Below are 26,746 nucleotides of genomic sequence, written 5' to 3' on the forward strand. Positions count from 1 at the left end.
GAACTATAAAGGATCTTTAAGCTTAAATCTATGACCATGGGACTGAACGAGGCACAACCCAGTGGACCCTATACATAGTTACTTACTGGAATGTGTAATAACACCACGCAGGGATTTTGTGCATTCCATTAAGGATTATGCCCCAATAGAACATGAGCCCATTTCTGTATCTACAAGACCTTGTTAATGTTATTACACTGTATCAAGGTAGAGTGAAGCCTTCACTGCAATAAGCAGGTGTGTAACAGGGTAAATCCCATCAGTTTTATTCTGCCACTAGCCTCATGGTACGCATGCTCTTGACCCAGAGCATACCCATCAGACCCTACACATGACCTCTTTAGAGCCCCCCCACACTTAGCCTCCCTGAGTCTTGTGCCCCCTGGGACCACCCCTGCAGCCCACCACGCATCACCAGGGTCCAGACACTGAGCAGCATGACACGCCTGCCCCGAAATTGGAGTGTACACCCCTTTCTCCTCTGCTTTTACAGCATCTTCTGTACCTTCCCGTGGGCCCACCAAATCCCCTCCTAGGGAGAGCTGGGTTTCCCGTTCCGTCTCCATGACAACGGAACGCGGACAACAGTGTGCATGCGGAGCTGCCCAGCATAGTGCTCTCACAGGCATGCGCATGATCTAGTCTCTTACAGCTCCAGACCACACCACGGTCCAGACCCAATGCATGCCTGCCCTTCATCTGGGGTTCACCCCCTACTCCTGTGCCGATTTAGCCTATTATGTTCCGGCCGGTGAGCCCCTTGACTCCCCTCTCAGTAAGCGCCTGTCTTCCTGTTCCGTCTGCTTGACAACAGAACGCAGACCACACTGCGCATGCGCAATTGCCCAGCATAGTGCTCTTGCAGGCATGAACCTTACTTATTTTCAAACAGCTGCAGACCTCCCCATTCCCTGCGAGGTCCCAACAACGTAAGACACGTTGCTACCCTCTCTGCCCCACTGAACCCCTATTTACGATCTACTCGACTTTACAACAAGTAACAGCCTGATGCTACGTTGTGAATACGCTTGGGACAGTAACTGTCCTTTTCTACCATTGTGGGGCCACAGCCTAACATGGCCATCCTCTTACATTTAGGAAACAGCAGTTGTCTTTCCACCTACCAGACGCCCACGGTCACCTCAATCCTTCGCATCTGTCCCTCAACAGGAGCAGGTAAATAACGCCTTGCTCTCAATCGAGATTCCTGTGCAGTCTGAATGCTATGCACGGGATATTAAGTCCGCTATACTCAAACTGAAACATTCCTTGTTTCCTTATGTCCAGTCAAATCTGCCCAACCCTGTACTACCTGAGACATCTAATCGACCTAAAGAGATTGCCATTGTCCACGGCCCCCAGCCCTCTCCCATCACTGGGAGGAGATTTGAGGTACACACTCAAGGTCAGTGCTTTACTGGCGCGTGTTCAAACCACACGTGTTTTTAATAAGATTTTATCCTTTTACCAAGTATATATATCTTCACAACTGTACACCTGAGCATCAGAGAGTCCTCACCACTAACCCAATACTTTGATATGTCCCTCCCTTAGGGAGACCTTGTCCTGGCCCTAGAAGAAGGCTACTTCATCGATAAGCCGAAACGTCACTGGACGCCACACTCCTTGTGCCCTTACAGTCCTCACTATTTATTATTTTCTGATTGACATCCTGACGTAGACCTACCACTAGGTCACCCTCCTGCCTGGCATGTTAGTCCTCAGAGAAGTCTCTATAAAGGAATGTGATACTCCACACATCCTTTGGGACTACAGATATGCAGCACCCTTGCTGCACTATTAGAGCCTTGATTTGTTTTCAATCCCTGTTTACCACTACCTTGCTTTTCTTTAAGCCTGTACTGTATGTTTATCAAATGAGAAGTTTCCAACATACGAAATCAATACATGTACAGAGTTGAGTCATTCAGGACTTTTTGTTGAACACAAAATGTATTGCACTTGTTTTGTTGTTGTTGTTTGATTTGCACCTCGTATTATGCTAAATGACCCACAAAATGTCATACTGAAACCCAAAATAAGTCTTTTTCAGTAAAATATTGATATAAAAAAACAAAAAGAGTTTCAGCAGATAACTAATAAAAGCTGTGTGAACACAGATTAGTTCAAAAGTGTTTTGTCTACTTTTCGCCTAGGTTTCAAGCAAGGCAAAGATTTTCTTGTCTATGTGATACATGTTAAAGGTGAACCGGTTTGCATAAAATATATGTAAATATCGAAATATTGATGGTAGGACACCCCCCTTGTTTCTATTCGTTTTTCAGCTCATAGCCCTGCCAGTATGAGAGCTGTCCCTTCAGTTACCATCATTCTCATCAGAAAACAGGGTTTTCTTTCGTGCTTTCTTTCTGCATCCTTATGTCGGGATCACACTTGCCTTGTTCCACAATTTTATCAGAAAACAGGGTTCCCTTCCCCTAGCTTTCCTCTGGCACCAAGTCAGAGACTTTCGATTCTACAAGGGACCTGATGTGACCCTTGTAGGACCACTCGGATGCCTCACGCGACCGTTTCCTATGGCCTTATGGTTCTTGTGCTTTCAAAGAACAGGTCCCGCTCGGAGTCTTTCAAATGAGCGCCCATGTGGTGCTGACTCCTCTACGCCGGGACCTCAACTGGGCTTTCTTTAAAATTCAAACACATACACAAGTTCTTTCTCTTTCAGATTCCCTGCGTTCAAAATGTTGCTTCTTGCAACCTTGGGCTCAACACAGTTCGGTTTGCGATCAGCTTCCTCCGACTCACCGGCTGTGCTGAACCCGTTGGCTTCTCTGATCTCTGAAGTCAAGGATAGTACCAGAGTAGCCAGCTTTCCTCTCCGCCTGCATTATCGAAGCAGGAAGCACCCATGTACCATTGCCGTCTGCTGTTCCACACGCCAGCTGCAACTCCCGGTCTTATGCTTTCCCTTTCGGATGCTTTGCAGGTCTAAGTTGAACAGGGCAAGGGCAATTTCCCCTTCGTCGCCCTTCCAGGTCTCACCACCTTTCTTCTCCTTTTGAACTGCCAGTTAGGTGTTGCTGTCTCCTTGTGCATTCGGCATTGCTCGAAGTTTGCTTTCGTGCTCTGCCTTGTATCCCTGTCGGGAAGGTAAAGGGCCGTCAGGTGTGCTTGGTTATTGTCAATTGCCTGACCCGCGTGTTGGGACATGTCAGGTAAACGGCTCTGGTGTTAGTCCGTTGTCTGTTGCCATGTAAGTAATGTTAGTGCGGGCAAAGGGGTAGAGCTTCTAAATACCCTACAGGGTAGGATGGGGAAAAGATGTTACAGGGAAGGGGAGACCACCTCTCAACCCTCAGTGTCCCACTTCTACTCCCCGAAGACCCCTCACCCAGGTGATCCTCCCCCACTGGTCCAATAGCGATGGACGTGCCCTGGCCACCTGGATGACACATCCTCACGGACTAGTAAGTGAGGCATCTTTGGGTTTCTCACAGTGCCATAAGTGCATTTGTCTTAAGAGAGTGTCTTGTAAGAGCATCTGCTATATGAGCGTGCAATGTAAGAGGGTACGTGAAAGTGCATGTGTGTTGTAACAGTGTGTGTTGTAAGAGCCTGTGTGGCAAGTGTGTATGTGTTTGTTGTAAGCGCTTGTGTCGTAATTGTGTCTTGATATGATATGGCATTTAGAACATGCCTGTACACAAGTGTTTCAAGGTTCTTCGTGTAGGTTGGAGAGTTGTCTTTGTGTGTGTTTCTCATGTGTGTGTGTGTGTGTGTGTGTGTGGGTGTGTGTAAGTGTGTGTGTCATAACAGCATGTGTCGTATGTACATGTGTCATACGAGCGTGTGTCATAAGGCATATGAGTGTTTAGTATACAAGTGTCTGGCATATAAAAAAAAATAATTTCACAATTTACATCTCCATTAGGTTTCCTTTAAGTTTAAAAAAATGTGTGTTGTGTCGCAGATGGCCTGTATAACAATGAAGTCGGCTGGAACTTTGTTTTAGTGACACGAAACCAAAGTATGGACTGTTGTTTAGAGAAATGGTGATAGACTGATAAATAAACAGTTGGAAAAGGGGCTTTGGGAAAGTGGCGCTAGGGCCATCTCTCTCACTCACTCGTCTCCTTTGGGACACCTCCCCTAGTCCAGGCTTCTGTAACTTCCAGTTAGTGCTACTGCTCGGTAGCCCTTACTCTCTAATACTGGTCTAAATACAGATGGCCCCCTTAAGTGCCAGCTGATTAACTCCTTCAAAGAGTTTCTACCTGGCCCTTCACTAGTGATGGTACGTTTGGGTAGGGTGGTGTATGTGTGGTGTCTGATCTTCCAGCTCTCTATCTCCTTACTATTCGGCTCCTCCTCTTAAAACTCTCCTGCGTCCAACCAACTTCCCCAACGTTCTCACCTTCCCACGTCCTTATCCTCTGTCCCATTGATATGAATATCTTCCTGAGACTCTCCTCCTCCTTCTACACCTACTGCTAGTCTCAACTCTCTACCCTACTGCTACGCCTTCTGTGCCATCACTACTCCTACTGGCCCCATCTCTACTACTACTTCTGCTCTATTAAAACTCTTTCTCTACTACAACTCCCTGTCTATTACTACTATTTACTCTCTCTCTTTCTCTCCCTCTCTCGCACTCCCTACTCTTACTATTCTCATAACTACTGCTCTTACAAATACTGCTCTCTGTCGCGAATCAGTTCCCCCTGCTGCATCGCTAGAACCTCTGCTCTCGCTGCACTACCTGGCTCTGTGCCCTTTCCAAGATGGTGGCTCGATGGCTCCATTGCAGCCGATACCAAGATGGCGACTCAATGGTTCCTTGACACCAATCCAAAGATGGCAGCTGCACTTCCGGTTCTGGTGAACTGTGCCCTGTGTTCGCTGGCAGGTATTTCTTTGTGGAGAGCCAGAGGGGCAATAAGCCTTATTGCATAAGTGATTCAGTATGACCCCTTGGACTTCTGTAGCTTCCATATTCATTCTGCTCATTCCTTGCCCCTTTTTGGTTCCTGTGTTTTTCACAGCTGTTCATTCCTGCTTTTGTTCAGCATTTATTCCTGAAAAATTCACCTCCTTCACCTTCAGTTCCCCTTAGACTTTTCATTGCTTGCCTGTTCTTCTGAAAACCTTTTGGACCTTGAATTCTTCACAAGAATCCTTTCCTGCTGGGTTTTCCCCCTCTAATGGAGGAGTTTATCCCCCCCCACTTCCTTGGTCCTTTTCTTTGGGGTATTTCACGTTGGTTGTTTCTGTGAAACCAACAGGGTGGCTTCCTCAGAAGGTAGGCCCTATTTTTCAGAGAAAAGCATGCTGCAAGACCCTGATAAGCCTGGCACTTAACACTCTCACAACTAGTTCTCACCTCCACCCTTTGATGCCACTACTCCTTCCCTCCTACTACTACTTCCTCCGTTCTACTACTGCTCTCCTCTCTAGCAAATGTAGGGATATGCTGCTCTATTCACTCTTCCAATACAGACATTTTCACTACTCTCACAGCCTCCCACTGCTCTACTGTGCCCTATGCCTCGCACCTCACTTCTACACCCCGCTCTTCTAGCCCCACTCTCTCCCAACACTCGCTTTTCCTCCCACTCACACCAACTACTACACTCACTACCCAACTTCTATCTCCCACACTATCTTCTACCTTTCTTTGTCACTCTCACCTCTTAAACTTCTCCCCCCCCAATTTCCGCAATACACACACTACACTAAACACCACCATTACCACTCCCTCTCTCAAATACCTCACCTTTTATTAACTCTGCCACCAACTCGCCAACACTATGCTCCACTGTGTTTCATCCGCCTGGTCTCTTGGTCCCCCTCCAGCTCCTTTTGTGAACTCACCCGTATAACCAATTTCCAGCTGCCACATCTCTTTTCCAGCACCGTTTCCCTGACAACCTCTGCTGCTTTCCTTGCTGTTGTTCCTTCAAGCTGTGGGTCTGGAGGTTAGTTTTTCTTCTTGGATGATGAGGTTTCTGCTTTCCTGGGTTGCTGGTCTGTATAGGGATGAGGTGAAGACTCCTTGCCATCTTGGGTGTCATGTTGCTGTTTGAATCCGGTCTGGGTCTTCTCTGCTGCTCCCGGCGAGATTTTGTGAGTTTTGGTTCTGAAAGAGAAAAGCGAGGACAGTGGCCAGCAACTGCTGTGAGAGGTAATGGGAAAAAGAGTGGTATCAGGGTTTACATTTTCAGCACAGGTGATGTTTTGGGAACTGGGGACTAGACCCTCCACCCCCAACTCCCAATTGGGTAGGGCTTGTTTGATGTAATTTCCCATACGTACGTTAGCATATATGTAAGAAAATTATATCTTTTACACGTATGCGTACAGTTCATTTTAAAGATGGGCATGGATAGCTTAGCGTAAAATCTACTGGCTTCATCACTTCCTAAATTGTTCTGCTGAGTCTATGACACGTGCTGAATTTTTGGGAACTTAGTAGGACCACATATCTTGGGCCACAAAACCAGTGGAAGCAGATAAGCCTTTTTTAGCAGCCAAAACATGCATAGCAATCAAAATCAAACACATTATTTTTCACCTTGGTTGCTGGGTCCGATATGTGGACAAAGTGAAGGGGTGCTAGAAGGATGAACATTAGATTGTGAGTTGCAAGAGCGGAGTCTCAACTGTGATCTTCTGGGCTGCTTCTCTGTGTACAGTACTACCCACATTGACCACATACACCCAATTCCAATACACACATCTTGCTTTCCCTACATAGCCCCTTCTCCATCACAAAATGGCCATTGTTCTTCTCACAGCAACCACCTCTAACATCCCGACGTTAGCCACCTCAATCCTTCCCCCATTGGGTGCCAGCTATCCCTTAAATGAGGGCAACTTTGGTTACTGTTCAGGCTAAATTGTGGTCAATCACTGAGAAAGCACAAATAACCAAGGTTTGTCAATGATATGCACCATCCATCTAGTTCCTTCCCTCATTGGACACCTCGCACCTTCCAGTAGTGGCTGCTTATCTCCTCAAAGTAAACACCTCAGCCCCTGGGTCACGACATATTCTCTTTCCACAGCAACTACCTTTGTAGTTGCTACTGTTGCCAGTTTTGCACTTCACACAGTGACCACCTCAACTCTTAACACTAGGACCACCATTCCCATTTCTAAACAAGCCACATTTTCCATTTCCCCATTGTCCATCTCTAACCTGCCCATGTACTCATATTTTAACCTCCCACTGGAACTACCTTTTGCAAAATAGTCAGATGTTCCTTTCCAACACAAACTACTTCCAGTGACCCACGTCTCAAGTCGAGGGGCCACGCGGATGAACAGCGTCGTTCCTGTGTTTTTAAGGAATTTTAAAAACATTTTCTTTACACACTTGAAGTGTGCAGCTGTGCGACCGAGACTCGAACCTGGGTCTGCGCACTTGAAATGCGACACTGTTAGGCATTAGACCAGAAGAAGTCTGCATATAAAATCATTAAATGTCTCCTAGCTTCACTTTCCGTGACGTTACTTCCCAATGCGCTAGTCACCGGCCACCCATTTTTTTTTAATTTAGCACTCAAGCCTTGCTGCATTGACCACCACTTTTTTCCCAGACGTCCGCCAGACCTATCACAGTGGCCAACATTCTGCTTTAAAAAAAACGCCACCATTCCCCTACCCACAGTGATGCACCTTCACATTCAAAACAGGAACAGCTCTGCCATTTCCACAGTAGCCAGATTGCCCAATCGGGCAGAGGCAATTCTTTCCAGAGAACTAAATCTGTTAAGCTCAACATAGTATGCCAACACTGCTTGCAATAGAGACTCACCTCTGATCCAGCGTTGGCCAGTAGGCGCTTGTACTCGGCCCACACTGGAGTTTCCAGGCCTTGCTTCTGATCGTCTTCGACCAGATCCATCACTGCAGCCTGGAGAGTGAGAAAGAAGCATGGTGAGAAAGAAATTACACTCTCCTCAGGAGACACAGTCGTTATTTGGAGATCTCTAATGAAAGCGGAACAGCGACGCCCAAAAGCAACTGCACTGGAACGAAAAGTTCCAAGTATGGGTAATAAAGGTGCTCGAACAGAAAAAAGTGGAGTCAACATTGACCAAAACGCATTTCATCTACAGAAAGAAAGGATGAAAGTCCACAGAGTCACAAAGAAGAAAGCCACATACTACATAGAGAGCACAACAACGGCAAGAAACAAAATGAAAATCCAAGTAATCACAAAACATAAAAAGAGAACATAAAAAGATTGAAGGAAAAAAACAGATAGACTACCCTGTAAAATATGACAGCAACTACACGCTACTGTATGTATGCACCTATGATGTGGAGAAGCAGGCCAGGTACAGTGTGCTTCACGGCTGTCCATCATGCTAAAGCATTTTATGTGAAACCAGTCAGAATGCCACACTATTCCTCAGGTGACTCTTGCTTTCTCAGCAACACCTTTGGAGCTAAAGGACCCAACCTGCAACGCAGTGTCTCATTGGCTTTGTGATTTGGTCTCTCGACGATCACGTCCCTCAGGCACATCTGCATTATTTTATTTTTTTGCAGTAGTGGCATCAGGGCCGGGGCAGTAAGGCAGAAGGCCTTACGGATTCACCCGATTCGCCCGACTCTCCCTCCTCCCTTATCCACAAAAGGGCTTCCACATCAATCCAGGGTCAATGAACTCCAAGCAACAAGCTCTGAACACATCCTTCTGGCCATCCAACGACCTTTTATTTTCTTTGGTCATAGTCAGCCTATGTATTCATTATTTGGATGTAACCAGCATGTCTATTACGTGGCAAATTGCAGCCAATATGACAAGGCAAATCCAGGAAACCCTAGGTCAAACATTACCTCTTTATAAAAGGGGAGGGTTCGCCAGGGCCTTGTCCCATCTTGGCTTCTAAAAAGTTGGGCTTCTGTTGAAGAGACCTTCGGATAGTTGGACAATAAGGGTCAACCGAAATAACAGTCTAGCCTCTTGACAGGGTTATTCTGTTGTCCGGTATAGCCTCTCAGCAAATTCTTGGGTTCCTCAAACAACTAGGGCTCTGGGGCTTTGACTAACCTCTTGGTTGCAGGGCGTATACATTCTTTAAAGAAGCTCAACCAGACTCTTCAATTTTTTAAGCAAGCATTACTCAGAGTCTTCACCAGTTCCATGGCAGGGTCTCCGGTGGCAGTGGGTTTTCCTGTACATGAATGGCCTTGTGCCGATTCCCCTTCAAGTGGGCTATTCGCAATCTCAGGTTCACAGCCGACGCTGCTTCTGGAGTTGCTTCACTACAGCTGAACACTTGCCATTGACAGATCCACCAGTTTACTATTCAAAGTATGTTGCCCCACAGGAAGAGCTAGCCCTTTTTTCTCCCAAATTGTGATTGACTTTGATGCTTTCAGACATGCCCTCTTTGCCAGTATACCCAGGGAGTTCTCACTGGTCACATGGAGGTGTCACAAAAAGGTTCTATAATGTCCAGCTTCAAATTGTGGTTTCCAAGTTCAAATTAGTTACAGCATTGCACCTCAAACATTCCAGGCTTAGTACGTAGTTACTATGAAGTTCTTTTTCTACTCCACAAGGGTGGTTGGTCACAACAACAGTCGGGCATAACCACCTATGTATCAATTATTTTCCAGGTCGCATCCGCTGAGCAAACAAGATTGTACCATCATATCTGCTCTCCTCACTGCACTCCACCAGCCTTTCACATATCCAGCCACTAACCCCCATTTCTTCTGCCTATCCCCTCCTGGCACCCCTTTCCCATCCTTCTTTCACATCACAAAAGTTACACTTTACTAGCTCCAATCTCATTTTCTTCCCTTGGATCCCATCATGGGTTCACCATTCTGTCCCCATCACCCCAACTACCCATCTTACTCTTGGGTTACAAATTACCCAATCCCGCCTTAACAAATTCTCTTTCCTCAACGACATTGTTGACTCTCAGCACACAATCTCCAAGTTATTAGAATTGGAAACATGGGTCACCCCTATGACACTGCCATATTCGCTCCTCTACACACTGGCTTTCCCATCTACCCTTCGCACCCTGCTTTCGTCAACCATATTGCTGCTCAATTCCTTGTTTCAACTAGCTTACTATTTGTTTTCCACTAGACCAGTTGGTGCTCCCAAATCATTGTTTCTGGGCGCTAACATCACCCTCAACCCCCTCACACAACTCCCATTGGCCTCGTTAGGGATTTCAACCTCCCAAACCTCTTCACTGCCCAACACCCCTCATTTGATGGCACCCCTTCCGATCATTACCTGCTTGCACTTCACTTCCAATCCACAAGTAAATCAGCAACTCCTTTCTGTTCTAGAAGCTTCGCTCACCTTCATTTTCCAATATGCCTCCAGCCATTCGCTCCTTCAGTTCTTCAACTATGTTCCTGCTCCACTATCACTCATCCTACAACCACAATAAAGCGAAACAAAAAAATCCAAACTAGACTTCAATTTCCCTCCACAGGGTCAAAGACAGGTCCTCCCTCCTTACTCTGTGCCCATCTGTTGTGAATTTCGGTAAAAAGTGGTAAGCACTGAAAGGCTTCTCACACACCCGGTGGCTCCATTAATCAGCTCAACAGCAATCAATACAACTTGGAATGCATTATCCCCAGTCGCATAGAGACTAGGCAGGCTTTCTGGACTTGGAACTCTAAATATATAATCATGTACTGGCCAGTAAAGTTTTCAGGAGACCCATTGACACATGCCAACAGTGCACACCCCAAAAGCTACCCGTATAGTGAGAATTATGAAGACAAGACACGGGTGCAACAGCAGCTCGGAATTTCCAACACAATCACATGCAGCAGGAGCAGCACACCTCCGCTACAACAGCTATCAGAGTCAAACATTTCAGCATGCCAGAACTCAAACTAATGCTAATAATGAAAAACTTTACAGGTATGCAAAACACGGGTGACCTCCTCAACATCAATGACATCAAATTAATTAATGCATTCTCCAGTCATAGCCATGAGATATATAAAGTCCTGAAATAAGCCTGACATCTCTTATCCAATGGCAAGAATCTGGGAGAGGTTTTCCACACAGATAAAGGAATCTAACCTAAGCAGCAAACTTTGCACCAGTGACATAAAACGTGCTTCTCTAACAAACACACCATCTACTCTGTTGCCCATCTAGTGGAGTATGACAAATGTAGCATCACGTTTTGCACAGAGAAAACCAAGACATTTGAATATAATAATCCTTGCACTCTACAAATTAAGCAATTGATTAGTTGCAAAACATGATTACACACTCATATGTGGGCAGTGTTACTTATCTTCTTCACAAATCAGAATTATAGGTGGCAACCGGCAACTATTGTGAAGGATAGTGGAAGCAAAATGGATTTCTACACTGCACTCTGTGCCAATGGGTCTCAATGGGAACCAAGGTGACGCAACTGTTCTTGGGATGAGCATGGCTGCTTTGGGACTGCATATGTTTTCACAATTCCGATCACGTTCAGCTTCTCCCTCCACTCTCTCCCTAATGCACCCAGTGTACCAAACACTTTTCAAACACTCAGTCCCTTTAGTTATTTTTCTTTATTTTCTCGGTCACCGGCTTGGCCGGGATGCCGAGGTCCAAAGTGGTCCAATCCACCTGCAGGGCCCTATGGGCCAGGCTTGCTTTGGATGAGGCCACTCCTCGCACAAGCTTTGCCAGATTTCACTGGGCCTGGTAAGCTTCTGGTGCGAGCCCCAGGATTATGGGGATCAACTCTGCCACAGTCGCTGTCAGCACTGGGTGGTCAAGTGCCTCTGCCACAGGATAGCTTTATATCCCTCCTCAACCTCCTGGTATAATATAGTATCTCTTGTCTCCTCATCTGTGCCCTGCAAACATAGATCCCTCTTCACCTCCTTCCTCCTTTCTTAGCTCCTTTTCCACTCCTGTCACTGCCTTGCCTCTCTTGATGCCACTGGTATCTTGGCCTTTCCAGATCGCTTTCCTGTTCCTGGTTCTCTTTCCTTCTCCCAATTCACTTCCCCAGTCTCAATTTGTTTCTCCTTGGGTGGTTCAGATCGTTCACTCTTCTGTACACTCTCACAGCTTTTCTCTTTGCTCACCTCTTGTTCTCACTCCCTTATCATCCTCCCATCTCTAATCCCCTCTCCAAGTGCTTTTCCACTTCTCCACTTTCTACTCCTCTCTACAGCTTTTTCCACTCTCCTCTATCTTCTACTCTCCCATCCTGGTCTTTGTGCTCTATTTTGGCTTCCTCCACTTTCTACTCCCCTGCCCAGCTCCTTCCACTATGGTCTCCCTCCTTTCATGTTCTCCTTCCTCCCTCCTCTCCTCTCAACTCCAGCAACTCTACCTATACTTCCCTCCTGATTGCTCTCCTTTCTTCTCCTCGGCTACCCTTCCTTCTTTCCTCATAGCAACACCCCTTTCCAACATTCACACCAGGTACTGAGTTGAGGCCTGCCTTTATAATGTAATGTTAAAGGTTCTTATACCGTGCACAGTTGCCACCTGCGTGGTCTCTTGGTGCTTTGGGGGATCTGAAATACAAGGAGGGCAGGCGGGGTGGTTAGTAGTATTGAGCGGGGAAAAGAGCAAGAGAGCTGAGATCTGCTGTTGGCAGCTTCAGTTGGGATACACCATTCAACGAGCGTGGGTGTGATTTTTGGTTGGTGGCTGCCATGTTGTGTTGTGCAGGACTATGTGTAGTTTGTTTTGTTGTTGAGGTGGTGTTGTGAAGTACATGCGGTTTGTGGTGCTGTAAAGGTGTGGTTGTGTTTAGTTCAGAGTTTGAGAGGTGTATGCAGAGGGGTGGGTTTTGAGTATGGTTTGTTATTGGATATCGTCACTGGATCTAAGTGTTCTAGTTGGCTTGTAGATGGTCATTTTCTTTTGTATACATTTTGCTCCTTGGTCGTGGGTTGCTCTGTGTGTTATGCACATTGTTTTGAAGGATATTTGTTTTTTGACAGGGAGTCAATGTAACAACCTTAGCGCTTGTGTGATGTGGTCCCTTCGTCAGAGTTTGAGGGGAGGTCAGGGAGCTGCATTCTGTATTCATTGCAGTCTCATCGGTAAGTAGTCCAGCATCCCGAGGTGTACGCTGTTGGCTTAGTCCATCCTGGACATGATGAGGGAGATGATGGCCAGTGTTTTGTGCATGAAGGAGTGGAATGGTAGAATCTTTTTGATTGGGAGTAGATGGAAAAAGCATTTCTCAATTATCAAATTTCCTTGCAGTTCTACAGTTAACTATCTCCATTAGTATTACAAGCTTTTTAACAGTTCTTGGTTAGTTCTGTGGGCCATGGGATGAACTGGTTGTTTTCTTGGTTGTCGGGTGTAATCATGATTTCTGTCTTGTCTGGGTCGATTTTGAGGTTATTAGTATTCATCCGTTGGTAGATTTCTTTAACACAGACGATTAGCGTTGCATTCTCTGCTTGTTTATCGCCAATTTTTTAGATGATTTGGGCATCATCTGCGTATTTTTGTTTGAATTCTTTTTTCAAAGATGTAGCACATGAAGCTGTGAAGAGGCAAGTGCATGGCAGTTCTTATGTGAAACCACTGTTGGATATCTGATGTTTGGAAATGGCAGGACCCCACAGCCACCGATTCCCTTGCGGGTCCCGCTGTCCCAGTTTAAGAATAATGCAAATGACTATCCCATTTTGAGGAGATGTTTTCAATGCAAATGTGTTGTGTACCCGGCATCTGTTTGTCAAATGGGCATTGTAATTCCAGTTCATTTTGATGTACAGTGGGGTTGAGCAAGGGTAGGGGTTTCCAATATGGGCTTTGTCTGTAATCGTGGTACAATATGGCACAGAGGGAAATCGTCCAGATGATGGGATTAAATTAACACCATGGGTAAGGAATGGGTTGGGGGCCTTGGAAACCCTTCCTTTAACTCCTTCAGGTTCTACACACTCAGACCCCACAGTCTCCTGAGCATCATCTACGAACCCTAAGCATGACATTTTGTCAAGGGACAAAAAGATCAAATATAAGAGGAGTGGGCACACACACACCTGTCATAGGCCAATCTCAGTTTTAGTACACCCTGTCAACCTCCCTTTTTCATACTTTAAAACGTGTAACCAGGCTTATTCCCCATGCTATCAGTCAAATACTGCCTTCAAATGTTCAAAAGGCCCACAAGGCTAAAAAAACAAAAGAAGTTTAATTTGATGAAAGAGCCTGTGCTGTTGTGCACCCTTTGAACAAAGGAAAGCATTGCACGAAGCACAATGGCTGCCATGAAAACCTGAGTGGGATGCACAGGAGTGAGCTCCTTCTTACTTTCCATGGCAAGAGCAGGAAAAAGGGAAGCACAGTGGCGAGGAACTAAAACAGCAGAGGGTGTTGAAGTCCAGGTATGAGACTGCGTAGCGGTTTTGTAGTAGTAGAATAGCACGAGGTGCTAAATGACCACAACATTATCTTTACTGGGCATCGTAATTTCCTGCTGCTACGTCAAAGCATTAGGTGTTACAATTAGTTGGGAGGTGCCCTAACAAGCGTGGCGTTTTGATGGAACAGGTGTTGTTACTGGGCACACTATTGGTTCTGAGTGATACCTGACCTACACTCCTGTAACGTAATATATTCAAACATTTTACATAGGACAGCGAAAAGCGACATAGGAATAATTTCTCGTTGCAATGCATGATGGAAATCTACTTGGTTAGCAAGAAGCCGACTCCTGCCTCTAAAAATTGACATTGAGCCCATTGTCCTACACTTAATAGCATTTTTTGTAAATGTGTGCCATTTTAAATCCCATTAATGTGATTTTGGTTTAATTTGATTTTAAATATTTGTGTAGCGCAACACTCAAGTAGGGGACCATGCAAAATAAGTTGCGTCTGGGCGCAGGTTATATTGGCAGAGAAATTGCAGAGGGATGAATTGACATGAAGTTACCAATTTGAAATTAGGAGAAAAGGTAGGTTTTAAGGTTTCTCATAAGGCTAGTAAGAAGGTCATAGATCAACGATGGATGGGATGATAGTTTCGCAGTTGAGGTCCAGCAACAGCCTAGGATCACCCAAAGCCACCATCAAAAGAATCCAAATTCTACAAAATAATGCTCTTAGAGCGGCCCTAGGCACGTCTAGAAGAGATCATATCTCAGAGTCCAGTCGACAGAATAATTGGCTCCCAACCCAAGACAAAGTCCTCCTAAAAACTCTATCGCTGACCCACAAATCTCTAAACAATGCCGCACCTATCTACCTGGCTGAGAGATTTCCCAAGCAGATATCCACTAGACCAATAGAGATCGTCTCGCCATACCAAGCTTCAAACGATCCACAACTGGAGGTAACAGCTTCCCGGTGAAAGCGTCCAAACTATGAAACACTCTGCCTCCTAACCTAAGATCAGATCAAACTTACCACAAGTTTAGACCTAACACTATCATATGGCTAAAATCCAACAACCAGCACTCCTAACTACCATCATATTATGCTCACTGCTACGACAGTAGCTTATAATTATCCCTCTCCCATTCTCTTTTCACACACACCTTTCTGGGAATGAGCTGTATATTCTCCTGTTGCATACCATGTCTGTAAATATGCCTTTCTGTATATAATTTGTATCTGCATGTATCCTGTATATATTTGTGTAACTAAACTTTGCATATACTTGTAACCGCTGCACCCTGTTACCCCCGGGTATGATGCGCATTATAAATAAGAAACAAACACACAAACAAGTATCGATCCCCAACAGTGGTGCAACGAGAGGGGGTACTACTTAAAAGATGCAACTGGGTTGTGCGAATAGGACCGAATGGTTGGTATAAGTGAATTTGATCTTTTAAATACTGTGGTGCTGAACCGTGGATGCACTTACAAACTAAAAGTATCTTCAAATTGATATGTTGACAAACCGGAAGCTAATGCGAAGATCATCTAAGGTTAGATTTGGGGATGAATTTAGGTACATGAAAAATGAGACGAATAGCAGCATTATGAGCGATCTAGAGTCGATTTAAAAGGTAGTTGGGCAGGTTTATTTAGATTATGTAAGGGTGCAGAAACACAAGACTTGACACAGTGATGGTAAATTGGTTGGCATAGACTTTTATTTATAACAGTCAAAGAAAAAGAAAAGCCTATCTTGCCCTATTACTATGATGGGTTACTGTGCCTCAACAAATATAATACTAAGGACCCAGTCAGGATGTCCGTAAAGTAAAATGTCCACCGTCCTCTAAACCTATTTCCGTCCATTACACTTTCAAACTAAGTAAAGAAAACTGGATGTCTCATTAATCCAGAAGGAGGAGCCTATCATTCTGGAAGTAGACTCCAAGACACATTGTGTGTGAAAGAATATTTAATTTCAATGTCATCTGCTTGAATGTTCTGACCAACTATAAAGAAAACAAAGTTCCCCAATCTCTTGCGGGGAATCTCTTCCTTGGTTCTTGCTTCAATTCATAAGGAAAACATAGTTCCCCACTCTTTCTGGAGGAAACCTCTTCCTCGGCCGGTAAAACACAAATTACAGTGTCCCACTCTTCTGGAGGGAACCTCTTATTTAACAAAACACAGTTCTCATAATCCTCTGGCAGAATCATCTTCCTCTTGTTGTGCAACACAAATGTAGCTCTCCAGTCTTTTATCAGGCCTAGTTCACCAACCTGCCAGGCCCGACATAGACTTTTACAAATAACTAAATACTGCAATCACCATTAGCGTATCTAGTCTGGCTCACTACCCTGCCAGTCTTGATTACATAACCTTGAGTTCAAAATGGGTTGCTCGGTCGTGGGTTTCCTTGTCTTATCCTTTTATATCTTCTCGGGGTCTCCTCGACTTTTTCTGGGAACTGGTTGTAGGCATCTTCGCACTGATGTAGGTCCTTGATCCTTATATACTTTACTGATGGGCATTGCCCTTTTCCATTTGGGTCCCAGACCCTGTTGTACATTGGCAAGGCTTCCCCACTTTCATATGGATTCCAGACTCTGCTCTTCTGCAGGATCCCTGTCCCTACTTCACATATGATCCACTTGGATAGACCTGATGTACTCTCCTGCCAGGGACTATCCCACATAGGTTTATCCCCAAACTTCGTATCAACTTGCATAAATCCCGTTATTCCCTTTTGCAGTTTGGGATGTGTTTACAGATGTACATAGTTCATATCAAATTGTATAATTCCTCTGTTATCCCCTCTTGCTCTTTGGGATGTGTTTACAGATTTACAAGGTTTCTATCAAATTGTATAAAACATTGTTATCCTCTTTTGCTCTTCAGGATGTTTACAAGGCTTGTGAAGTTTTTCAGCACCCTCAGTTCCCCAATAAGCGGTCCAACCCTTTCCCTACCTTTGGGAAGTCTCAGGGCGCTGTCCAGTCTCTTCTGGAGGTGGAGCAGAGCTTCTGTGTTTCTGCTGTGCTCAGCGTTCTGCCTATTGCAGCTCGGACCTTCATTCTGCCCTTCTTCCCTTTTTATCATTGAGGCTGCTTTTTGAAAACTGTACCGCCTGTGTTGGTTCCGCGGTGGGCGTTTACCTCCTTGTACCATTTTCTTCGTCTCAGTGGCAATTTGTTTTAAGCTTGGATAAGTCTCACTCTTCCTCATCTCAGTACTATTAATGAGACCCTCTACTCTGCTATAATACATGAAGGTATGGGGGACCAGAGGGGCCTGAGTTGGTGGGACACCAAAGGGGTAAATGTATACTGCGTTCTTCCAGGGTCATCGTCACTGGTCCCATGAAGGGTTTTCCTCCCCATGAGATCCACTCGCTTCCAATGTTCCAACTACTACTGCATGAGACTCGTAAGAGCGATAAGGTTGAGCACGCCTCAGTATTCTGAAGCTGAAAAAAGTATTTGACCAATTCATGACCTTGTAAATTCATCCTAAATTCTGGTTCCCAGGTTTTTAAATGTGGTTGGAAGGCCAAATAGTTGAGGAGGTGTAGGCTGACGTGGCAAGTCATTTAGTAGGTGTTTCGGTCCCAGGAGCATAAGTTTGGTTTTATTAGGGTCATGTTGAAGTCGTTATCGGCCAGCTAACATTTCACCTCCACCAAACAAAGTCTCCTCAAGGCCAGAGATTTTCAAGTAAAGCTGGGGATCATCACCGTACGAGCGGAACCCAATACCAAAGTTCTGAACGAGAGACATCAAAGGAAGAAGATCAATGTTAAAGATTGCAGGGGTGACAGCGAAGAGCACTTTGGAACACCACAGGTTACCTTAGGGTGAAGTAGAGGTGAAATGGTCAGGTTTCACCATTTGCGTTCCATCTGAAACGAATATACATAACGATTTTAGTATGAGGCCTTCAGCCCTGATAGTGTCTACCAGCCTTGAAAGAAGGATCGAACGGTCTACTGTGTCAAAAGCAGCGGACAAATCTAACATGACCAATAGGGACAAATAGCTCTGGTCAGAGTGCTATAATAGATCGTCCCATACAGAGACCAAGGGGGTTTCTGTTCCATGTTTGGGGTGAAAGGCTAATTGGAATTGATCCTGAATTGAAAGGTGTTCTATTAAGTCTGTCAATTGTATTTCACTACCTTCGCCAGATCTTGATCAATCAAGGTATATTAGCTATAGGACGATAATGGCCCAATTCATTTGGGTCAAGAGAAGATTTCTTGAGCAAGGATGTCAAAGTGGATTTGAGGCCTATAGGAATGGTCCCTCGTATAACAGATAGGTTTACAAATTGTGTACATTGTGGGCCAAAGCCCCGGCGTGAGCTTTAGCTACAAACAATGGAACATCTACGCTATAGCAAGTAGGGTTGAGTTTACTTGTTGAGGGTGTGATCAAATCCCAGAGGATCTCTTTAAAAAATAAATGAGTGGTTAGGTGCTGGTCCAGGTGGAGGCATTTCAGAGGCAAGATAATCTTGCATAGATTGAAGAGTAAATTAATTTTGTGATTTGTTTTTTTCCATAAAAACAGATTACATTGATTTTCTAAATATAGTGAAGGTTCAAGTGTTTGATAGGAACAAGAGGGATTTATGAAAATGTTGATTATTGAGAATATCTTACCAGGTCTAATAGTGGCAGAATCGATTTGTTATGTAAAAGGGTAGATTTAGCCAGAAAAATTGATTTTTTGTAAGCTTTGGGTGCTTTGTGAACTTTTAAAAAGGAGAGAGGTATCGCTAATTTCTCGATATTCATTTTCTTTTCAACAGTAGCATTGTTTAAGAGTCAGCATTCAGAGGAATGCTGTGGGTTACTACATTTATTTTCTGAGGAGAACTTAAAGGAGCAAAGGAGTCCCGTACAGATTGAAAAGAAAGTGGACATTGTTAAAAAAATCAGTTAACGGTAGGATTGTTGTCACAATGTGGTAGACTAGAAAGTAAGGCTTATCAGCTAATTTGAGAGAGTGATTTTCTAAAGCGTTGATATACAGCTAGTAAAGAGCATCTGTTCTTGATTGGGTCAGAGCTTGTGATTGTAAATACATCTTGCAAAGTAATCACTCCAGGAAATAGAAGCAGAGGAAAGAAGGGTGAGATTAATATTTCTGGAAAAATGTATGTCCAGAGAGTGGCCCTACTTATGAGAACTAGATGAGGTGTGAGAGGTAACTGCATGGTAGGCTAGTAGCTCCAACTATCTGTTGGGTTTGCCATCATCAGGATGTCAATCCAAACATCAGGACGTCAATCCAAATATTAAGGCCACCCAAGATGGGGAGTTTTTCATGTGATCAGACTATTGAAGAAATGAGTTATTCTAACCCAGTTAGAAAATTATTGGCAAGACTGAAGAGACTTTAATATTAAAATAACACATTTGCGATAAATCATCAATGTTTATAGACTCAACCTTTGGTATCGAGAAGTTTTAAATAATAATGGTGATTTCACTGCCTCCTTGGTTCTCTCACTGACCCATTTCATTATGAATCCATCTGGAATCAACAGGTGAAAAAGGGAGCAAAAATCATCAGTAAACCAGGTCTCGGTAATAAACAATATGTTTAAGTTGTGCTGACAAATAAGATCATCAATAGCCAAAGCATTAATAATTGCTTATCTATCATTTAATAGGGCACAGAAAGTAGCAGGTCAATTTCCAATGATAAATGCAGATAACTGCTATTAGCAGGGCTGCAACAGGCGTTAGATTTTTGCTTGTGTTTTATCTCATTAATTCAAATGTTAGTGTTCGAACAGGGTTGGAACCTTGGTTATTATTTAGTGCAAGCAATGTATCCCTGGATGATGTGGTTTGTCTTGGATCCATAATGGAATGAAAGGTGTCAGAACGTCGAGGTGGTATTAACCAGAGAATTGTTAATCGATAACTAGGCAGAAAGATAGAAAACTAGAAGGAAAGGTACCTCAAGCTCTAAACCTTTGTGGGTACACTGATTTCATTAGTGAAGGTTCTCAGCTTTGATTGCATTTTGAAATGCACTACATAATCAAAAGATTATGTCTCTTATTCAAAGCGCTTTGAAACACATTGTGTATAGGCCCATTATAAATAAACTATCATATCCATAAAGCGAAATGACGGGGAAAAAAAGAATAGGGGATTCTGTGGGGTAGCATTGAGGTGTGTAGGACGTGGCATATGCCAAGGCATTAGTGTACTAACACCTGTGGTGCACTGGCAGAATTGGGTGTATCTTGTACATGTTGTAGTTCTGGGTAAACCTCGTTCATTACACAACGTTGTTTATTACAAAAGAAACATGTTTAATATAAAAAGAATATCTTGTATCAAGTGATTACCGGTCTTTTAACATAGGTATCCAGCGGGAGGAGCTTCAAAATGGCTTCCAACAATGCAGGGATGCCTAAACCTTCAAAAAAAGAAAATGCACATAGTAGCAAATGAAAACATGGAATGCAATCAAAATTATCATCAGAATGCAATGAGAACATAGTAGATATTCAATATGTGTGTTTACAATTACTTCCTATGGTAGGAACATGGCTGAGCAGAAATTGCTATTAGGGGAATGAGATCAGGCCAGATCTGCTATGCTACTACTTTTGGCACCCTGAGTATTGGGCAGATGAGACAATGACCCTACAAGAAGCACAAGATTCCCAAGGAAATGCTGAGATGTGAATAGATGATACCAGGGGATTACCCGCTCCTTCTAAAGAACATTTCCAAAGAAATCTTTGAAGAGCATCAGCCCATTTTCAGTCTATGAAGCATGTCAATATAAGAGTTATTGGAAACTATAAACCAATAAGTAAAAAGATCCTGTATACATTCTCGCTCCATATCTCTGCCACAGAAAGGTTATGCTTAGCGAATCAATTAAAGTACTGGGGCCTGTGGTATTACATGTGTTTTTTACAGAATATCTATCTCAGCCTGAAAAAAGAAAAATAACATACCGTCAGCTCGGACAAGGGTTGGTCCACAGCGACTGACTGAAACAGCTGGAAAATTGGCATCTGCAAGAACTGCAAAGAAGGAATTTAATAGATTAAATCTCCGTGGAAAATGCACATATCAGACAAACATATTTACTTATTTCTTGGCTCCTCTTTTGCGTTGACTGCAGTTGGCCCGTTCAAAATAATTTTTGAATGGTCATGCTGCGGGAAATGGGTTACTGGACATTGGTCTATGTACTCCCAGCAGAAAAACAAAACCAGTGCAATTATAAAATTAAAATAAATTCCAAATGCTAAAGCAAATATACACCAATTTTCAGTTCCAAGATGAAACTGAAAACTTGATTTCTTTCTATAGATGTGTGGTCAACGTCCAAAATCCTATATATATGTTCACCAGGCTTTATAGTATCCTCATGCTATGTTACGATATGAGGCTTTACATGGCATTTTGTATACTCCAGAAGGAATGGGGTCCCTATTGTGTGGGTCATTATTCTGCAACATCTTTTTCCACTCCCGTTCACCATCTCGCCCTTTACTATTCAGGAGGGATTGCGTGTCATCCTATCGTCCGATTGCACGCAGCACAGCCCTGTGACCGCCTTTTTTATCTTAAAAAATCAGGATGCAAAATTCTTTACCGTGGAAACATTTCAGCAGTAAAGAACCTGCACCCAAACCAGAGTGCTTCAGTTACATATGAGAACCTTTTAACTGAGGGCAAGTTAACCATCAAATAGATCCTACACTGTCAATCCAGAGCAAATTGATTCCATTAACAAGATATTCTTTTACTAAGACCATCACTAACTTCTACAGATAGATGTGCTCAGACAATTAATGACCGGTGCACTGTGCTTTATTGGCATGGCAAGTAAAATATTAACACAGAAAATTGAACAAACATTGTCAAAGATAATGGGTTTGGCTTTGTGTAAATAGTTTAAAGCATTTGTATGTCGAGTACAAAAATTGATGGATCTTTTTGTGTCCAAGATTATGACTGTGTCAAGCAGGTACTTGCAAAGAACAGTATTGTTAAAGGATATGTACAAATAACACAGAGGGAAGGGACAGCGTCACGCTAGTGTCCGTGCTAAGATGCATATCACAAGTGCTATTGATTTAAGAGGTTGGCAAAAAGTTTAATGCAAAAGGAGAGTAAGAGTCTATGGCAGAGAAATGGCCAAACTACCTGGGCCTGGTGGGCCCGTATGTGTCATCATCCATTTACATATGCATCACACAATATAGAACAGTTGTCTGCAATACTCCTTGCTAATTTGGTCATCATAGCTTCTTTTATTTAACAAGCTAGGTATTGTACATCTCCAACTGTACAGACTTTAGAAAGCATCCCAACACGCTGCCGTCCAAACACACATTACAGCTTCATATGACCAGGTAGAGCGGTCACAAGTAGGATATAGCCTTATATACCAGTTACAGCCTTACATCACAGTACAAAAGTTCACAAATAGGCTGGCATGTAGAGCACCCATAGCTGCAGGCCCAGTTCTAGGGTTAAAGGGGACAAAACATTGTGCCACCAAGCACCTGACCCATTCAAGACACAAACTCAGGTGAGCATATTCAGGTCTCCTCCCATAATTATCTCTCCACCCCATAAATACGAGATTCTGGGTAAAAGTTCTAGCAGAGGTCTGACTGCATTATGTTGGTACAGTAACTAGGGTGTGGAGTGTAGCCCTTATTTTCTCCTTGACAGCTAGGTATCTACCATTGGGGTCGGCTAGTATGCCTACAGTCTCAAAGTTAACATGTCTTCTACACAGAATAGACACCCCCGCTCCTTTTGCCTGTGCAGACGCATGGTATTGCACTGGAAAATCCTGGTTAGGCAATATGAATCGGAATTTGATAACACATGGGTCTCCTGGACTGTAGCAATATCTGTGTCCAGGTCTTTCATCAGTTGGAAGAACCGTGCCCTTTTATTATGCAAGTTAAAACACCCTAATGTTCAGCGAGACGACCTTTCAGGAATCTAGTATCTGATATATAGTGAAACTTTGCACAACCACCCCCAAACACTCCACTCCTGATCTGTGGCACAACCCCCTCACCAGCAGACTGCCCCATTAACAAAACACAAGGTATCAACAAGTATTCCTGCTCAACCAAAGGTTGTTTAGCCACTAGGCCGGACTGCCATACTCCAATCCCCACTTGGACAACCCTGCACAATCATTGTGGTTGTTGGGAATATATGGTCCCACTCTGAGGCCCCTATCAATCTCCATCATGGATGTTGGTTCTGCCATGAGCAGATGCGCAAACCAGTCTCAGTAGTCCTGGTATCGTCAAATCCCTCTGTTCCTTTCTTCAGCAATTTCAGACAGATGTTGTCTCGCCAGGATCTATTCTTGAGATCGTTGCTTATGTTTTCCAGTTCTTTTACTGAGCTTCTCAGCCGGTCTACTTTCACTGTTTTGTCTGGGGACTGTTCCATTATCTCCTGGACTGTGTGCTCCAGATCATTCACTCATCCCCCACACCCCAAGGCATCCACCTCTGCTCTCAAGCTAACCACACTTCTCGCTACCTCCGTTTTTAATGTCCACCATTTCCGGTGTTAGGTTATCTTAGAGGGTTTTTAAAACAGACATCTGGTCTTCTTTGGTGAAGGCCACCGATAGATCCGCCTGGGGGTTTTGGGCCCCCTGAAGCTGCCACTATTGCTTTCGCTGCGGGCTGACGTGGGGTAAATGCAAACTGCTCAGGTTTCTCTTTCAGAGCCCTGCGTGGTGTCTTGGAGGCCCTCTGCATCAGTAAACAGTATTATTAGAGGAAGGATGCATTGGCTCCAGCCGTTCCGCTCACAGAATTGCCCACATCTACTGCTGCCAACTTTCAGTATGCACCGGTACTCGCAGTCAATTCTAGCTAATTGGGATGCGTTCAAAGCAATGATCAGAGGACATTTTCTAGCCTTAGGCTCCCAATTACCTAAAACCCGGAAGGTAGAGGAGGAGGAGACATGGAGGATGGAACGGACGGGACTCAAGGCGAAGTACAGACTGACCGGTGCACTAAAACTCCTTAGAAAGATTAATGCAGTAAGGGGGGCAGATTAACAGAATGGTGACTAATAGGGCAGAAAGGTCTAAACTGAACATAAAGCGTACATTGTACTAGAAGGCCAACAAGGCTAATAGATTATTTGCCCAGGCCCGAAGGGTTAAAAAAGGATAATCTCAAATACGACTTCTGAGGGGAGAAGCAGGTGAGCATTTAAATGATGAAGAAATTGGGGAATCCTTTAGACGATTTTATGAGAATCTGTATGGCACCAATCAAAGAAATGAGGAGCACAGTGGTCAATAAATTCGGGAGGTTGCAATGAAGAGGTTGCCAGCCAATCCGAGAACTGAGCTAGAACAACCCATAACTATAGAAGAAGGTCAGAATGGCCGTAAAGTCCCTAAAAGTCAACAAAGTCCCTGGGACAGATGGTCTGACTGGCCAATGATTTAAGCAGTTTGGCGTACACTTCTTGAAGCCAATGGTTGCACTTTTCAATTCTTTGACCTCAAAGAGGATTACAGAATCCATGAGTCAGGCTACCATACAGATAATTCATAAGGCAGGGAAAGACCCTGAACTATGCAGATCATATAGGCCTAGAGCCCTCCTAAATCTTGCTGAAATATTCGCAAAAATGTTTGTGATGAGACTGGAACCCCTGTTGCCACTGCTGATTCACTCTGACCAGAAAGGATTTGTATTAGGGAGGCAAACACACAGCAACATAAGGAAGGTTGCACATCCAATAGATAAAACTAAGAGATTCAAGGGAGACCCTGCTACGCTGTTGGCAGGGAAAGTCTGACAGGGTCCACTGGGCTTTCTGGGGGTGGTATTAGATGCATTCAGGGACAACTTTATAGGATGGATTATGGCCATCTACGTGGCACCGACAGCTAGGGTCAGGGTGAATGGCACGTTAACATGACCATTTAAACTAGGATGGGGAAAAAGACAGGGCCGCCCCTATTCCCACTGCTCTTTGCACTAGTCATGGGACCCTTGGCTAGACGAATAAGAGCTAATTCAGGCATTCAAGGCATTTCATTTGGGCAAACGGACTATAAAATGGTTTAATTTGCAGGCAATGTGCCCCTTAGAAATTCACCTACCTCCCTGCTACACATGCAGGAAGAGCTCAAATCATATGGATGGCATCTGGCTTTAAGGTTAATTATAATAAATCGGAAGTGTTGAATTGAAAGACTCCCCTGGAACTGAAGAAGCTCCTACAAGGAGCAAACCCATCACATCAAAACTATATGAACTGAACTTTCCTGCCCTCTTTGCTAAGATTAGCGAGCACATGGGCATTGTAAGGGTGTCAAAGAAGGATGCTGGCACAAGGGTGGCATGTTTGTGGTTATAGACTTTTATTAATAATAAAAGAACCCTCACTACCCCTATTTCTAAGAGGGGTTTCCCTGCCTCAAACTGATATTAAAGATCTGTCAGAATGTACATTCAAAAGAAAAGTCCATCATCCTGTGTCACAATCTACTTATGTCCCTTACACTATAACCAAAGACTAAGATTATCCAACAAAAAGTTCCTTCTCCAGGAGAATGACTCACTTCTCTCGGTATACGGATGGCGATTCCAAAAATGTTCTCTTCTAAGAAGGTACCAGGGAGAATGACTCCCTTCCCCTGGCTTGTAGCAATTAAACAGAAAGGTATTTCCGTCAGGGGAATGACCATCTTCTCCTGGTATACGAGAGGTGTTCCCAGAATTTCATTTTGTAAACAAATGCCAGGGGGGATGACTCCCTTCCCGTGGCTGAAAGTTCTAGCACTTTGTACAGTCAACCCTCTGGACCAGGAGAATGACTGCCTTCTCCTGATACTGTTTTGCATTTTTCAATACAGTTCACAACAAGGGTTCACCACAAGGCCAGGGGGAATGGCTCCCGTCACCTGGCATCTCTTCATGTGTACTTTAAAGGATTCAGTTCTCCCATCAGAAGAATGACTCCCTTCTCCTGGTATTTGCAAGTTCTTTCTCAACTTGGGTGTTATCTTCACACTTCATTTATTACATCAACAATGGGTTGTACCCAAGGGGATTGTCCTTATCTCTAGATGGGGAGACCCTTCCATTGAGGTCCTAGCCCAATAAATCGCCCATAGGGGGACAATTGGGTAACAGCCGCACCTCCCTAGCCTCATGAGAAATGGCTCCCCCTTGGGAAGGCGTGGCGATACCTAGTGAATCTTGACTACAGGTGGAGGAAAGAAATGGCTGTCTTAACTAGGCCAAATTAACACAGTTAAGATGAACGTGCTCCCGCAATTGCTAGATTTATTTTAGGCCCTACCAGTACAGGTACCAATATGGGAGTAAAACAAAAGGCGTGATGGCAGAAAGGTTTAGA

The 26,746-nt window shown here is 44.1% G+C and overlaps 1 protein-coding gene across 2 annotated transcripts in view; it reads right to left on the bottom strand.

The window, feature by feature from the left end:
• Positions 1-26,746, bottom strand: part of FUOM (fucose mutarotase) — a 126,528-nt gene that overhangs the window by 46,140 nt on the left and 53,642 nt on the right. For both annotated transcript variants that reach the window (XM_069611066.1, XM_069611065.1), the window contains exons 2-4: positions 21,319-21,387; positions 20,698-20,768; positions 7,778-7,876 (exon numbers count right to left, since the gene is read on the bottom strand). In XM_069611066.1, coding sequence (XP_069467167.1) covers positions 7,778-7,876; positions 20,698-20,768; positions 21,319-21,387 — 239 coding nt within the window. The remainder of the gene's footprint in view (positions 1-7,777; positions 7,877-20,697; positions 20,769-21,318; positions 21,388-26,746) is intronic.

Source organism: Ambystoma mexicanum, chromosome 8 (assembly GCF_040938575.1).
Source record: "Ambystoma mexicanum isolate Mex_15411 chromosome 8, UKY_AmexF1_1, whole genome shotgun sequence".
Lineage (NCBI taxonomy): Eukaryota > Metazoa > Chordata > Amphibia > Caudata > Ambystomatidae > Ambystoma > Ambystoma mexicanum.